The 17,771-nt window shown below is 41.1% G+C and overlaps 1 protein-coding gene across 2 annotated transcripts in view; it reads left to right on the forward strand.

Annotated features, from left to right (window-relative positions):
• LOC128692084 (uncharacterized) overlaps positions 1-17,771 on the forward strand; it is a 43,166-nt gene that overhangs the window by 13,438 nt on the left and 11,957 nt on the right. Inside the window, exons 2-3 of one of the 2 annotated variants that reach the window (XM_053781072.2) lie at positions 13,146-13,281; positions 14,038-14,167. In XM_053781072.2, the coding sequence (XP_053637047.1) occupies positions 13,146-13,281; positions 14,038-14,167 (266 nt within the window). Of the gene's footprint in view, positions 1-13,145; positions 13,282-13,423; positions 13,731-14,037; positions 14,168-17,771 lie in introns of those variants that run through there. The other variant, XM_053781073.2, reaches the window with a different exon arrangement.

Here is a 17,771-nt window from a genome sequence, read left to right on the forward strand (position 1 = left end):
AGAGATACATGATTATATACACCTGGAAAATCCTAGAGGGACTAGTACCGAACTTGCACACGAAAATCACTCACTACGAAAGCAAAAGACTTGGCAGACGATGCACCATCCCCCCAATGAAAAGCAGGGGTGTCACTAGCACGTTAAGAGACCATACAATAAGTGTCAGGGGCCCGAGACTGTTCAACTGCCTCCCAGCACACATAAGGGGGATTACCAACAGACCCCTGGCAGTCTTCAAGCTGGCACTGGACAAGCACCTAAAGTCAGTTCCGGATCAGCCGGGCTGTGGCTCGTACGTTGGTTTGCGTGCAGCCAGCAGCAACAGCCTGGTTGATCAGGCTCTGATCCACCAGGAGGCCTGGTCACAGACCGGGCCGCGGGGCCGTTGACCCCCGGAACTCTCTCCAGGTAAACTCCAGTGTGTCCAGCACTAGGTATGTACTCACCTAATTGTGGTTGCAGGGGTTGAGACTCAGCTCCTGGCCCTGCCTCTTCACTGATCGCTAGTAGGCCCTCTCTCTGCTCCCTGAGCTTTGTCATACCTCGTCTTAAAGCTATGTATGGTTCGTGCCTCCACTACATCACTTGCTAGACTATTCCACTTCCTGACAACTTTGACTGAAGAAATACTTCTTAACATCCCTGTGACTCGTCCGGGTCTTCAGCTTCCAATTGTGACCCCTTGTTTCAGTGTCCCCTCTCTGGAACATCCTGTTTCTGTCCACCTTATATATTCTCCGCAGTATTTTGTATGTCGTTATCATGTCTCCCCGACCCTCCTGTCTTCGTGTTGTCAGGCCAATTTCCCTCAACCTTTCTTCGTAGGACATTCCTCTGAGCTCTGGAACTGACCTTGTTGCAAACCTTTGCACTTTCTCTAATTTCTTGATGTGCTTGACCAGGTGTGGTTTCCAAACTGGTGCTGCATACTCCAGTATGGGCCTGACGTACACAGTGTACAGTGTCTTGAACGATTACTTACTAAGGTATCGGAACGCTATTCTCAGGTTTGCCAGGCACCCATATACTGCAGCAGTTATCTGGTTGATGTGTGCTTCCGGAGACGTGCCCGGTGTTATGCTCACCCAAGATCTTTATCCTTGAGTGAGGTTTGCAGTCTTTGGCCACCTAGCTCATACACTGTCTATGGTCTCCTTTGCCCTTCCCCAATCTTCATGACTTCGCATTTGGCGGGGATGAATTCAAGAAGCCAGTTGTTGGACCACGTGTTCAGCCCGTCCAGGTCTCTTTGTAGTCTGACCTGATCCTTATCTGATTTAATTCTCCTCATTAACTTAACATCATCTGCGAACAGAGACACTTCTGAATCTGTCCCTTCCATCATGTCAATCACATATACCAAAAGTAGCACTGGTCCTAGGACTGACCCCTTTGGGAACCTGCTCATCAAATGGCGCCCACTGTGATACCTCATCACGTACCATGACTCGTTGTTGTCTCCCTGTCAGGTGTTCTCTGATCCATTGCAGTGCCCTTCCTGTTATATGTACCTGATCCTCCAGCTTCTGCACTAATCTCTTGTGAGGAACTGTCAAAGGCATTCCTGCAGTCCAGGAAAATACAATTAACCCACCCCTCTCTTTCGTGTCTTACTTCTGTTAGCTTATCATAAAACTCCAGAAGGTTTGTGACACAGGATTTGCCTTCCATGAATCCGTGCTGGTTGTCATTTATAATCTTGTTCTGTTCCAGGCACCCCACCACTCTCCTCCTGATAATCTTCTCCATGACTTTACATACTATACATGCCAGAGACGCTGGTCTGTAGTTTAGTGCCTCGTTTCTGTCTCCTTTCTTAAAAATGGGGACTACATTTGCCGTCTTCCATACCCCAGGTAGTTGCCCAGTTTCAAGGGGTGTTGAAGATTGTGGTTAGTGGCACACACAACATATCTGCTCCTTCTGTAAAGACCCACGGGGAGATGTTGTCCGGTATCAAGGTCACTGTCTTCCATTGCAGACACTGTAATGCTCCAGGCGGACATCAACCAAATCTTTCATTGGGCTACAGAAAACAATATGAACTTCAACGATGAGAAGTTTCAATTACTCCAATATGGTAAACGTGAGGAAATTAAAACTTCATCACTTAGCAGCTTCTGCACCTCCTCCGTTGTGTGTATGTCATCCAACACTTGGTATATTCCCTGTTGGTGTTCCCCTCTGTGCTATCTTCCCAGAGCCCATCCTATCTCTACTGAACATGCTTCCTTAAATCTTGTGCTGAGCTCCTTGCATACCTCATGATTGTTTCTTGTGATTATTATTATAATCAAGGGGGAAGCGCTAAACCCGTAGGATTATACAGCACCTGTGGGGGGATGGAAGGTATTCAGGGTTAATTCAGGGAACTGGAGCACAGATACAGTTCCCTAGATCAAGAGCCCCTCACCAGTATCACGTAACCTTCCTTGAGGGGTGTTTCTTGTGAGTTCCCCACCTTTCCTCAGCCTGATCACCTAGTCTTTGTTGTCTTCCTCCTGATGTGGCTATACAGCAGTTTCGGGTCAGACTTGACTTTCGATGCTATGTTGTTTTTGTACTGTCGCTGGGCCTCCCTCCTTACCTGTGCATATTTGTTTCTGACTCTTTTACTAATCTCCTTATTTTCCTGTGTTCTTTGCCTTCTGTACTTTTTTCCATTCTCTAGTGCACATAGGTTTTGCCTCCCTACACCTTCGGGTAAACCAGGGGCTCGTTCTGGTCTTCCCATTGTTTCTGTTTCCCTTGGGAACAAACCTTTCCTCTGCCTCCTTGCATTTTGTTGTTACGTATTCCATCATTTCATTTACTGACTTTCCTACCAGTTCTCTGTCCCACTGAACCTCCTGCAGGAAGTTCCTTAAACCTGTGTAGTCCCCCCTTTTATAGTCTGGCTTTTCCCATTCAACTCCTGTTACCCTCTCCACTTGTAACTATACTATGTATTCAAAGCACAGAACCATGTGGTCACTAGCTCCTAAGGGCCTCTCATATGTGATGTCCTCAATGTCTGAACTGCTCAGGGTGAACATAAGGTCCAGTCTTGCTGGTTCATCGTCCTCTCTCTCTCTCTCTCTCTCTCTCTCTCTCCTCTCTCCTCTCTCCTCTCTCCTCTCTCCTCTCTCCTCTCTCCTCTCTCTCTCTCTCTCTCTCTCTCTCTCTCTCTCTGGTAGTGTCCTTAACATGTTCATGCATGAGGTTTTCCAGTACCACATCCATCATCTTGGCTCTCCATGTTTTGGGACCTCCGTGTGGCTCCATGTTTTCCCTTTCGATTTCCTTGTTTTTGAAATCGCCCATAACCAGTAACTTTGCTCTGCTCGAGTGAGCTCTTCTTGCCACCTCAGCCAGTATGTCCACCATTGCTCTCTTCATATTCCTCTCTTGGCTTCCTGCAGTTCTGTGGTGCATTATACATCACTGCAATGACTACCTTACGTTCCTCAGACTCAAGTGTACCTATTATGTATTCCCTTTCTCCAATCTCGTCCATGCCTCCCATTTCCTCAAATTTCCATCGTTTTTTACAAGCAGTGCAACCCCTCCTCCCCCTTTGCTCCTATCTTTCCTCAGGACCTGATATCCTGGTGGGAAGATTGCATCTGTTATTGTCTCAGTGAGTTTCATTTCTGTAACTGCTATGATGTCTGGGGACTTCTCATTGATTCTTTCATGCCACTCCTCATATTCGTTATTCCATGTGCATTCGTGCACCAAACATTCAGCTTCTTTTCTAAAACTGTGATCCTGGGAGAATATTGGGGTTGAGAGAGCAGGGGCCTATGGGGGGTTGCAGAGGGGGTGGGGGCAGAGTTCCCATATGGGGTTGCTGTAGGGGTGGGGTTTGTGGTGTAGGGGGTTGCGACAGAGGGATCAGTGTGTCATTGTTGGTTTAGATTGTTCGGTTGTCTTGGGGTTGTAGTGGTTGGAGTCTTTCTGTGGGTGTTTCTGGGGGGGGGGGGGATTGTTTGCCCTTCCACCTGTGTCTGGGTTGTGTGTGTGTGTGTGTGTATGTGTGTGTGTGTGTGTGTGTGTGTGTGTGTGTGTGTGTGTGTGTGTGTGTGTGTGTGTGTGTGTGTGCACTCGCCTAGTTGTACTCACCTAGTTGAGGTTGCAAGGGTCGAGTCCAAGCTCCTGGCCCCGCCTCTTCACTGGTCGCTACTAGGTCACTCTCCCTGAACCACAAGCTTTATCATACCTCTGCTTAAAGCTATGTATGGATCCTGCCTCCACTACATCTCTTCCCAAACTATTCCACTTCTTGACTACTCTGTGGCTGAAGAAATATTTCCTAACATCCCTGTGATTCATCTGTGTCTTCAGCTTCCAACTGCATCCCCGTGTTGTTGTGTCCAGTCTCTGGAACATCCTGTCTTTGTCCACCTTGTCAATTCCTCTCAGTATTTTGTAAGTCGTTATCATGTCTCCCCTATCCCTCCTGTCCTCCAGTGTCGTCAGGTTGATTTCCCTTAACCTTTCCTCTTAGCTATGGGACTAGTCTTGTTGCAAACCTTTGCACTTTCTCTAGTTTCTTTACATGCTTGGCTAAGTGTGGGTTCCAAACTGGTGCCGCATACTCCAATATGGGCCTAACGTACACGGTGTACAGAGTCCTGAACGATTCCTTATTAAGATGTCGGAATGCTGTTCTGAGGTTTGCCAGGCGCCCATATGCTGCAGCAGTTATTTGGTTGATGTGCGCTTCAGGAGATGTGCCTGGTGTTATACTCGCCCCAAGATCTTTTTCCTTGAGTGAGGTTTGTAGTCTCTGGCCCCCTAGACTGTACTCCGTCTGCGGTCTTCTTTGCCCATCCCCAATCTTCATGACTTTGCACTTGGTGGGATTGAACTCCAGGAGCCAATTGCTGGACCAGGTCTGCAGCTTGTCCAGATCCCTTTGTAGTTCTGCCTGGTCTTCGGTCGAATGAATTCTTCTCATCAACTTCACGTCACCTGCAAACAGGGACACCTCGGAGTTTATTCCTTCCGTCATGCCGTTCACAAATATGTATGTGTGTGTGTGTGTCTGTGTCTATCTGTCTGAATTAGTGAGGAGAGTGGAAGGGAGAGTACCTCTGCAGATAAATTAAGTTGCTACAAGTGAATCAATTAGCCACACGCCGCATTGTTTCACCAGATGCGCTCTCGCTCTCACCTCCATCTCCCTCCCTCTTACGTCTTTTACCTTTTAACGTCAGCCTATCTCTTAACTCATTCCTTTTTCCCTAGCTACCCTCTGGTTTCCTTCTACATTCTCTCTCTCTCTCTCTCTCTCTCTCTCTCTCTCTCTTTGCCTTTCTCCTTCCTTTCTTTTCCTTCCGTTCTCTCTTCTTTCTCCAGGAAGGTTGGGTAATAGTTGGGTGCATGAAGGCTGCATTCATCGCCCCTCCTGATAATGCTGCACAATGGCTTTTGGGACCATCCTTCTTAATCCCACCCATCCCCATTCCGATCTTGGCCCATTCCCAGACCGGCCCCATCCTCAGCCCAGCCTGGCTCCATCCTCAGCCCAGCCCACCCCCATCCTCAGATCAGCCTAGCCAAATCCTCGGCCCATACTCGGCCCAGTCCCATTCCCAACCTAATCCCCACATAACTTGTAACTCAAAATTGTGCAGTGCTTGGCTTACACCGAAAGAATCTGAGTCGAATCTTGGTCGGGGCCGGGCGGTCACTGGTATATCACAGCTAATTTCATCATGTAATTTCTTTTGTCTTGCATTTTGATAACCTGGGCTCCAAGGCATGGATTTTATAGCCACTAGGTGTCAGTAAAGTGACATTTAAAGGGAATCCTTAGTTTATGGCCACTGCTTGAGCGATTTCGGCTATTAATTGGATATAATTGTAAATTGTAGGCGATTAAAATGCCGAGAGCAAGGAGCTAGTAACCCCTTCTTCTGTGTAGATTACTAAATTTAATTCACCCTGCCTCTGTGGGATACGGCTGGTTCGTTGAAAAAAAAAAAGTTAAAATGATTTGTAATTGAGATAGTACTTTGTAACTAAACCAAGGAAATCCACCTAACTTAACCTACAGTATTATTATTATAATCAAAACCAAGCGCTAAACTCACAAATTCAAGTGGTGTCCTGTGGTTCGGTTGGTAACTCTCGCTTCACACAGTGAGTGTCCGTGGTTCAGTTCCCGGCATGGGTGGAAACGTTGGGCATGTTTCCTTACACCTGCCGCCCCTCTTCACCTAGTAGTAAGTAGTACAGTACCTGGGTGTTAGTTGACTGGTGTGGGTCGCATCCTGGGGGACAAAGTCAATCCCCCAATGGAAATAAGACACAGTCCCAGATGACACTCTAACTTTCTTGGGTTTTTCTTGGTGGCTAACTCTCTGGGTTAAAAATCTGAACAAATCTTAACGTAACTTAACCTCTGCCATCGGTGTATTGCATGAAACTACTCGGTACTAAGTGTTGATTGGCTCTTACGTGCTGCGCAACCGAAATTAATATACTTTTTTTTTTTTTTTTGCCAATATCTCCCAAAATAACAATGTACATAAGTTATTTCGTGGTGCATGTAAATTATTCCGTGATGTACATAGGATGTACATTTATATGGTAAAATGTATCTTATACCTAAGTTCTGCCAAATAGCAATCGGTAACCTTAGCTGATTTTTTTAATAGATGGCAAAGTTTTAAATTTATAATTATATTTATTGTGTTGCTGGTACTAACAATGGAACAGTGAAACAACCTGGATAGCTGACAGCATGCACAAAACCGATTATGGGTGAACTCAACTATTGTAAAATTTCATGATGTAACAGCCCATTAGGGTTGCAAACATTTAATAAATGAGAAACAAGGTAAAATTTAAGTCTAGATCTGACCTCACAAAGCAACACTCCTACTTTACTAGCTTAGAATTTTGTCTTAAATGGGATACAGTAGAGTATAACTCATATACAACCCCACCACAGTCAAGAGCCGTTATACACGGATTCGAAGTACACTACTACCAGACTGAGCTGGTTCTAGCTAGTCTGAGCTGCTTTTATCTGAGATTATAAATGATCACTAGCTGTGAGAGTGGCAGCTGCTTTAATGGCAAGTGGTTCACAGCTCAAGAAGAAGGAAGATAAGGAGGGTTAATAGAGAAGATGTGAAGGTAGGAAATGTATTCTCTGTTCTCCAGGACAAGTGTACTTCAGTGGTTAGTGAGGTTAAAGGTATCACTGACTGCCCTGCTAATCAAGGTAAGAATATTCTAATTGTAGGAGATTCTCAGGCAAGATATATGGACTGCTTTTTGTAAGAGATAGAAAGGTCAGACAGAGGGTGTGCCTCCCAGGAGCTGGTGTTGGTGACATAGTCAGCAGGTTGGATAATATTATGTCAGTTAATGGGAACAAACCCATTATCTGTCTTAGTGCTGGGGATAATGACACTGGGAAGGGCAGGAGGCAGGAGCTACTGGATAAGTACAGGTCAACCATAGAAGTAGTCAGGTCTAAGGGAGGAATCCCAATCATATGTAACATCTTGCCTAGAGAGGGAGTGGGCAATGAATGGATGTCTAGGACAATAGGTATAAATTGCTGGCTAGACAGGTACTGCAAGGAACTTGCAATCCCATTCATTGATAATTGGGACAAATTCTATGGCAAACGTGATATTTATGCAAGGGATGGGATTCGTCTCTCTGGGGCTGGAGTGGTTGCATTAGCCAATTCGATTAAGGGGGTAATTGATGACTTGTCTAGGACTTTAAACTGATAGATTATAGAATTATGGGTGTTTGTGGGAAACAATCAGGCTGCAGTATTAGGGTTGAAAATAACAGATATTACCGGGATACCTCAGGGATATGTTTAAAAGACAATATTCAAAATAAAGTTGCTAGTAAATGCAAAGCAATTGATCAACAAGGATGTCAGCCACAGCACCGTGTCTTCCTTTGCAGATGACACCTGAATCTGCATGACAGTGTCTTCCATTGCAGACACTGCAAGACTCCAGGCGGACATCAACCAAATCTTTCAATGGGCTGCAGAAAACAATATGAAGTTCAATGATGAGAAATTTCAATTACTCAGATATGGTAAACACGAGGAAATTAAATCTTCATCAGAGTACAAAACAAATTCTGGCCACAAAATTAGAGCGAAACACCAACGTCAAAGACCTGGGAGTGATCATGTCGGAGGATCTCACCTTCAAGGACCATAACATTGTATCAATCGCATCTGCTAGAAAAATGACAGGATGGATAATGAGAACCTTCAAAACTAGGGAGGCCAAGCCCATGATGACACACTTCAGGTCACTTGTTCTATCTAGGCTGGAATATTGCTGCACACTAACAGCACCTTTCAAGGCAGGTGAAATTGCTGACCTAGAAAATGTGCAGAGAACCTTCACGGCGCGCATAACGGAGATAAAACACCTCAATTACTGGGAGCGCTTGAGGTTCCTAAAACTGTATTCCCTGGAACGCAGGCGGGAGAGATACATGATTATATACACCTGGAAAATCCTAGAGGGACTAGTACCGAACTTGCACACAAAAATCTCTCACTACGAAAGCAAAAGACTTGGCAGACGATGCAACATCCCCCCAATGAAAAGCAGGGGTATCACTAGCACGTTAAGAGACCATACAATAAATGTGAGGGGCCCGAGACTGTTCAACTGCCTCCCAGCATACATAAGAGGGATTACCAATAGACCCCTGGCAGTCTTCAAGCTGGCACTGGACAAGCACCTAAAGTCAGTTCCTGACCAGCCGGGCTGTGGCTCGTACGTTGGTTTGCGTGCAGCCAGCAGTAACAGCCTGGTTGATCAGGCTCTGATCCACCAGGAGGCCTGGTCACAGACCGGGCCACGGGAGCGTTGACCCCCGGAACTCTCTCCAGGTAAACTCCAGATAGTAGAGGACAACGAGTGACTAGCTCCCTTAAGGTTTACTATGCAAATAGTAGGAGTCTAAGAAATAAGATACATGAGCTAAGATTGCTTGAAAGTGCAGGTAATATAGATATTATTGCTATAACTTAGACATGGTTCAACCTGAAAGATAGAGAAATGCCTTCTGAATGCAACATACAGGATTATAAGCTATTCTACACTGATATGGTCAACAGGAAGGGTGGTGGAGTGGGGATGTATGTCATAGAAAATTTAAATTGTTGTCTTAGACATGATATAAGTTTAAAAACATCAGACGCAGAATCTGTTTGGCAAGTTTCTTGAGGGTCATGACAGATTAATTTTGGGTGTGATTTATAGGCCCCCAAACCTTGATAGGGAGTGCAGTAAGCTGTTATGGGACAAAATTCATAAGGCATCTAGTGAGGAAACTGTTGTAATAATGGGAGATTTTAACTTTAGACAAATTGATTGGAACAATATGACAGGAAATCTCGAGTCTAGTGACTTTCTTGATACAGTTCAGGATTGCTTTTTAAAACAGTTTGCGCCAGAACCAGCTAGAGGAAACAATCTACTTGACTTGGTTCTTGCCAACAAAGAATCACTAATTAATAATCTTGAAGTTAACAATGAGCTCGGGGAAAGCAATCACAAGTCACTTAGTTTCAATATATCATGGAATTACCCAGATCACTGCAATCAAATCTGTCCCAGACTTTCACTTGGCCAGTTTCATGGTACTGAAAAATTACCTGGGTGGGCTAAATTGGGATATCCTGACTATGGGTCATGTAGGTGATCTTGGTTGCCAGACAACTTTTGTTCAAAGTAGGGAAATTAGATCTAACAAAAATGATCCCAAGTGGATGAACAATAGATTAAAACATCTCATTGGTCAAAAGAGTGGATGGGCAGCTAAGAAATCAGTACAGTATATTGAATTAAAAAGAGAAATAAAAGGAATAAGAAAAGCTAAAAGGGATTATGAAACTAAGGTCACAAGGAATTCAAAGACTAACCCAAAAGGGTTCTTTCAGGTATACAGAAGTAAGATTAGGGACAAGATAGGCCCACTTAAGAGTAACTCAGGTCAGATCACTGACAGTAATAAGGATATGTGTGAAATTTTCAATACTTACTCCCTCTTAGTTTTTTACCTAGGAAAATACTAGCGAAATTCCAGAAATAATAGATTATGTAGAACAGGACAATAAACTATGCATGATTAGGGTAACTAGTGATGTGATTCTCAGACAAATAGAGAAATTAAAACCTAACAAATCCCCAGGCCCTGATGAGCTATTTGCAAGGGTGTTAAAGGAATGTAAAGAGGAAATTAGCAATCCTTTGGCTTATCTTTTCAACATATCACTACAAACTAGCATAGTGCCTGATAAGTGGAAAATGGCAAATGTAATACCTATTTACAAGGCAGGTGACAAGTCCTTAGCTTCGAACTATAGACCAATAAGCCTTACCTCCATAGTGGGAAAATTTATGGAATCAATAATTGCCGAAGCAATTCGTAGCCATCTTGATAGGCATAAATTGATTAATAAATCTCAGCACGGTCTTACAAAGGGGCATTCCTGTCTTACAAATTTACAAACTTAATTCACTAAAGTATTTGAAGAGGTAGATCATGATATTGAATATGATATTGTGTATATGGACTTCAGTGATACTTTCGATAGAGTTCCACATCAAAGGCTATTGAGGAAACTTAAGGCACATGGAATAGGAGTAGTAGTTTTTTCCTGGGTAGAGGCATGGGTGACAAATGGGCAGCAGAGAGTTTGCATAAATGGGGAGAAATCAGAATGTGGGCATGTCACAAGCAGTGTTCCACAGGGGTCAGTGTTGGGCCCCTTGTTGTTCACAATCTACATAAACGACATAGATGAGGGAATAAGTAGCGACATAAGCAAATTTGCTGATGACACCAAAATAGGCCATCCAATTCATTCTAATGAGGACATTGGAGGACTCCAGGATGATTTGAATAGACTGATGCAGTGGTCAGAGAAGTGGCAGATGCAGTTTAATATAGACAAATGCAAAGTTTTAAATGTTGGACAGGAAAATAACCATGCCACATATAAACTAAATAATGTAGATCTTAATATTACGGATTGCAAAAAGGATTTAGGAGTTCTGGTTAGCAGTAATCTAAAACCAAGACAACAGTGCATTAGCGTTCACAATAAAGCTAACAGAATCCTTGGCTTCATAGCAAGAAGTATAAATAATAGAAGTCCTCAGGTTGTTCTTCAACTCTATATATCATTGGTTAGGCCTCATTTAGATTATGCCGCGCAGTTTTGGTCACCGTATTACAGAATGGATATAAATGCACTGGAAAACGTAAAAAGGAGGATGACAAAGTTGATCCCATGTATCAGAAATCTTCCCAATAAGGATAGACTGAGGGCCCTGAATCTGCACTCTCTAGAAAGGCATAGAATTAGGGGGTATATGATTGAGGTGTATAAATGGAAAACTGGAATTAATAAAGAGAATGTAAATAACATGCTAAAAATATCTAACATAGTCAGGACTTGCAGCAGTGGCTTTAAATTGGAAAAATTCAGATTCAGGAAGGATATAGGAAAGCATTGGTTTGGTAATAGAGTTGTGGATGAATGGAACAAACTCCTGAGTACTGTCATAGACTCTAAGACGTATAGTTTTAACCCTTTTAGGGTTTCGGACGTACTAGTACGTCTTACGCGCAGGGGTTTTTGACGTACTAGTACGCATAAATTCTAGCGCCGTCAAATCTCGCGGGAAAAGGCTGGTAGGCCTCCATATGAAAGAATGGGTCTATGTGGTCAGTGTGCACAGTATAAAAAAAATCCTGCAGCACACAGTGCATAATGAGAAAAAAAAAGCTTTCACCGTTTTTTTGGCATAAAACAGCGACTTTGCACTGTATTTTCGTATGGTATTTATTGTTGTATTCTAGTTTTCTTGGTCTCATTTTATAGAATGGAATGCATATCACAGAAATTGAGATGATTTTCACTGGTTTTACAATGAAAAGTACCTTGAAATTGAGCTCAAGGTAGCAGAAATGTTCGATTTTTACCAAAGTTCAAAAGTAAACAAATCATGCCAAGCGTCCAATACACGTCAACTGGTGAGTCTAACATTCTTTTGCAAGTGCGCCAATATGATTTATACCATTTTTTACACTAATGCAGAAGTCTTCATAACAGTAAATATTCTATTTTTCGTGAGAATAAAAATTCAAAGTGGAAAGCAAAAGAACGTAAGAGGGGCCTTGAGACGTGACTAATGAACAGAAGAAATGTCATTTTAGTGCCAGGAATGTATTTCTTGTTTGTTCTGGACCCTATTCGGAAATTGGCATTTTTTGAAATTTGTGTGAAATTGGCAAAATTGCTAAATTCTGACCACTGTATTGGATAGTTGAAAATGGTAAATGGGTGGTTTCTTGCACTCATTCAATAGAAAAAATGTAGTTCTAGCGAAATATTCATGTTTTTTGTCGACTAGTACAGACGAATTGGCCGAAAATGGGGCTCAAATTGGGCAAAATCGCCGATGCGTAAACATCGCCGAGACCGCTAACTTCGCGAGAGCATAATTCCGTAAGTTTTCCATCAAATCTCATAATTTTGGTGTCATTATGATCGGGAAAAGATTCTCTATCTTTTCATAAGAAAAAATTATTTTTTTTTTTAAATTTGGCCGACCCTGAGAACGAGTTTCTGAGAGGGCCTGTCGACCCTCAAAGGGTTAAAAATAGGTTGGATAAATACACAAGTGGGTGTGAGTTGGACCTCACTAGCTTGTGCTACTAGGTCGGATGTTGTGCTCCTCCCTTAAGTGACGAGTCTGCCCTCACTAGGTCAAGGTATTGGCTTAATTAAGCTGGTGGGAGAATTGGACCTGCCTCGCATAGGTCAGTAGGCCTGTTGCAGTTCTCCTTCTTTCTTATGTTTTCTTGTATACAAAATGGTTACAGAGGTGATGTTTAAACATGCCATTTTTATGAATAAATATCTTAAAAGAATTTTTTGTATGGTTAAAAACTAATTTTAATGTTTAAATGACAACTGAAGTAGTATATATTTTATGTAGCTAATTACTGTACTACATACTATGCACAGTACAGTATTATGGTACTATACTGTACAAAATAGAGAACATGAGCTTCCTCAAAATATTTTGAATTAATTACATTACTTGTTGCACTGACTGTGCTAAAGTGTTGTCTTGCAGGAGTAACTGCTCTCCGGGTGTGAGTGCCATCTTACGACAGCTTGCACCACGACCTGAATTTCTTCCATTACACTCGGAGTCTTCAGCTCTTGACTGGATATTCATGGGCAGCGAGGGACCTGGTGCTGCTTGGCACGTGCGTATCTGTTGTGGCTTCCTTTACCACTCGCTTTTTCTACAATGACACTCCTTTCATTAATATTAAACAAGCCTTTATTGATTTTTGATGCTTTTCTCTGGAATATTCTTAAATGCAGTTTACCCTCTTTGCCTTCCAGGTTGGTAGCACACATCTACACCTAACCATTTAAACTTACGTCATGCCTGTATTATTAAATATTATTATTATTATTGGGGGATTCCATGTGACCCCTTTGAGGGTCACTGCCCTAGGAAATGGGAGGCAATCAAGTTTGATTCAAGGAAGAGAGGCCAGGGCCAATTCCTTTGATCAAAAGCCCCTCACAAGTATCAAGAACCATCCTTCTAGGGATATTACTAATGTATAAATGTGCAGCTGCTGCAGTTAAGTATTCCCACTTTTCCACATCCTGTTGTGACTTAATTCTTTCAAACCATCGCTTACCAAGAAGAGTTACAGTACTTGCACCCACTGAAAGCGGGTGCAAGTACTGTAACTTTATTTCTCAAAAATGTCGTTGAAAAAATTTTACTTCTTGTTTCCATAAACTAGTAATATTTATTAATTATCTAATATTTATAATTTCGTATGCATAAACAAGCTGCTCTAAATTTCAATTACAGTACTATTTAAGTAATAATATTATATGAGTAAATGATTCACAATTTCTTTTTAAAATCTTTAATATTAGAACAGTATTTTTTATTAATAGCATTAAATCAAAACTTGTTTGCTCAAATGTATTTTCAGCTGGACTATGTACAAAGACCCTCATGGCAAGCTCAGATTAGTGGCACTAAGACTTGGTACTTCAGGCCAGTCCCAGAGTGTCAGCAGGTGTGCCACTCCTTCAATGTTACTGTCAGTAAGGGAGATATAAGTAAGTATTATATAAGTAAGTAGTATTGTCATCAAGAAAATATTAATCCAGAGATACCAAATGTTCTTCTAGTGGCCAGAATAAATACAGTAAAAATATTCTTAAGCCTCCCAGTAGTTACATTAGACCGTTATATTACACAGTGGCTACATTCCTGAAAATGCCGTGTTAGGTAAACCTGTGTTAGATAAACTGAAGAACTTGTGGGAGAAGTAGTGTTATGTTCTGGGGGGGGGGGGGGCAAAAAGCCAAACAACTTTTTTTTAGACCAACATATCTTACAAAAATAAAAGTGAATATGTAATTGTAGTTTACTGTCATGATGTATTATGTTTTTACTACTTAAGACTACAAATGCAACAGATATAATAGTATTTCTCACCTTAAATTGTGGGTACTGGTGTTTGTGGATGATTGTGAAGAGAGTGGAGATGCATGGTTTGGACCTACTGGGCTGAGGTGGATGGTTGTTGGCATAAGTGGATGGTAGAGGTTCTGGTACTAAAGTCGATGGTTGTATTGGAATGTATTGTAATGGATTTCTGGGCTCTTTTACCCTGCAGTACATTATACAGCTGATGGCAAGACATCATCAGCTGGTCCAGACCCCATTTCAAAGAACTGCTTCTAGATTTGTCAGGGTTCTCTTCAGCGAAAAGTCTGCTAGTTTAGCAGCAACATGGAACTCCTCATGTAACTGCTGCAGTGTTAATTGGTTTTTCTTCAAGTTTTTCTTCATCTTCTGTTATGTGGCTCCCTTGTATCTGTGCATCGAGCTCTGCCAACATTTCCTCTGGACTCCTGTCTTCATCATTATCATCTTCTAAGAGCTCATTCATATCTTCAAAACCATCAACTGGCAATCTCCTTCCCAGGCACTTCATTCATGCACTTCTATCATAGCTGATGGCATCTGCTATGTTAAATTTATTCCAGAAACTTGGCACTGCCAGGTTGGAGTCAGAGTACATTGATGCAACTAGTTTTTTCATAACCATTTTTCTTATAGTTGCATTTGAATGACTTAACTCCCCAATCCAGTGGTTGTATTGAAGATGTTGTATTTGGAGGTAAAAATACAACTTTTACATGTGGGGTAACATCCAGCGAAGCTTGTGGATGAGTACAGGAATTATCAAGAATGAAGAGAGCCTTGAATGTATGGTTCTTGCTGTACAGGTAAAACTTAACTTCAGGAATAAAGGGATGTTTAAACCAATCAAAAAATATTTCCTCTATCATCCTCTGTCAATCCACTCAAGCAACAAGTTTTCCGTTTTATTTACTTGTTGTGATCTATGTGTCATTCTTTTCATGAGATGACATCCTGCATTATTCATTACACAAGCTCGTATATTCACCTCATTCTTTTTAATTGTACAGACTGACACTTCATTAAGGCCATAGGCCCTCACCATATCCACCACATGTGAGCCACTCTTAAGCTTGTCTAATGTCTCGATTTTCTTCGTAACTCCTAGACTTAAACACTTGACCTTTTCCTTGCCACTTTCAGCAACACTTGTATGCCTACTGAGTACCATGATTGCTTGGCAGCTACAAGATATGGCAATTAAAAGATCTAAACTTAATCCACAAACATAATAAATACAGCTAGCTCCTACACAGCTAGCTCCTAGCTGTGTTGGGGAGGTATCCTGCAGGCGACACTCTAAATTTTTTCCCCTCCCACAGACCAAACCGAACCATGTTAAGTTAATTTTATGAAGTGTTGTATAAAATTGTGCAGCAATTTTTCAATAGTGCAATAACCAAAACGTGCCAAATAAAACCGTGTAATGTAACGGTCTACTATATTAGTATTCAGTATAATGTTCACTTTTGAGAAGGGATAGCTCATTTAGGTCATTGTGAATATTAAAGCTGAGCTAAGTACATGTATATGAAATTAAGGCATTAATTATGCAAGTAAAAAAATATTTTAAACTTTTAAAGTTTTCATTATTTTGCTCACATAAAAGAGGCTGGTAGCCCCTTCTACTGTATCAATTACTGTACTAAAAACATATAAGGTAATTTTAAAGTTGTATTGTTTGAGTGTGTATAGCTGTAATACTATTGATAAAGACTTGATTGTTAATGTTATGAATGAAAAGAAACTGTCTTAGAATTAACTGAAACAAAGCTGAAAGGGGTGAGAGAATTTTAATGGGGAGGAGTAGATGGGATTAAATCAGGTGTATCTAAAGAATTAGAGCTCAAGGATTGGTGGTACTACAGTATTAAAAGCTCAATTATGGAAAGAAATGAGGGGATATGGGATGTATGAGGTAGGTTTTTGGAAGTGTGTATGCATGTTGAAAATGTTATGAAATACCAGCAAGTTGATGAATAAAATGTGTAACAGTTGGGTACCTTTATTGTTGCACATGTGTTATACTCATCAAGTATTTATGCACCTGGTAAGAAGAGTTGAGGAGAGATATTGGGAGATGTTGAATGTTTAGGGTGCTTTGAACCAAGTGAGAGAATAATTGTTGAGTGACCTATATGTTAAAATGAGAGAATGTTTTAAAGGACTTGGTAGGTAAGTTTGGAGTGCCAGGCATAAATATCACTGGGGGACCTCTAATTAAATGATGTATAGAAATATTTAATAATAGGTTATTTTAAGAAAAAGAAGATAAACAAATGTCTGAGTTATGATGTGCACATTGACAGCAGTTTGAGAGACTGTCTTGGTTGATGGATAGACTTATGCTAGTGCATGTTTTTGTTAGAGGAGCAACTGACTTGTTAGATCATTATTTATTGGTAACTACTGTAAGAGTCAGAGTACAGTAAAGGTACCCTTTATGGTTACATTAATCAGCACTGTGTTTTCGTATATATTCATGAGGAAGCATTAAACCCTTAATGGTCATATAAGGCCTGGGGAATGGAAGGCAATCAGATTTGATCTGAAAAATAAGAGGTTAGCACTAATGCTTTGGATAAAGAGACCTTCACCAGCATCAAGACACCTTTCCTTGAAGGGTGTTATCAGATTCCTCCTTTTCCCATACAAACAAGGATTTGAAGTTTTTTTTTTTTTTTTTTTTTTTTTTTTTTTTTTTTTTTTTTTTTTTTATTGTAACTTGTGGTACATTTCTGAGCTCTCTGTAGTCATCCTGTAGCATGTCTGCAATTTTTTTAAGGTGAGAACACTACTCTGTACTCTAATTATAGTTTAATAAAGTAAAAATAAAATTCTGTATACAGGACGAGCAAATCTGCGGCAAAAATTATGGTGTAGTAATCACTAGGGTTTGTCTATACTGTACTGTACTGTATATGGGTTGGCGTATGCCAGTAACTAGTCTTCCTGTTGCTTACGGTATCTCTTATTACTGCTGAGTATTTTTGCTACTTTTTTTTTGTTTTAATAACCATTTAATTCATAATGAATGATAAGAATATGAATACGAAGTATTGTAGTAATTTTTTGTAGGACTTCAATATTTATTTTATCATATTTATATAAAAATAAAAATTACCAAAACAATACTTTAGTAATCACCAAGAAAAGAAACAAAAACAGTAAAGGCAAAACAAAAAGTAGAAGCAAAGCAAAAAGATCTGTAGTAAAGTGTATTATGTACAG

Source organism: Cherax quadricarinatus, chromosome 15 (genome assembly GCF_038502225.1).
Source record: "Cherax quadricarinatus isolate ZL_2023a chromosome 15, ASM3850222v1, whole genome shotgun sequence".
NCBI lineage: Eukaryota > Metazoa > Arthropoda > Malacostraca > Decapoda > Parastacidae > Cherax > Cherax quadricarinatus.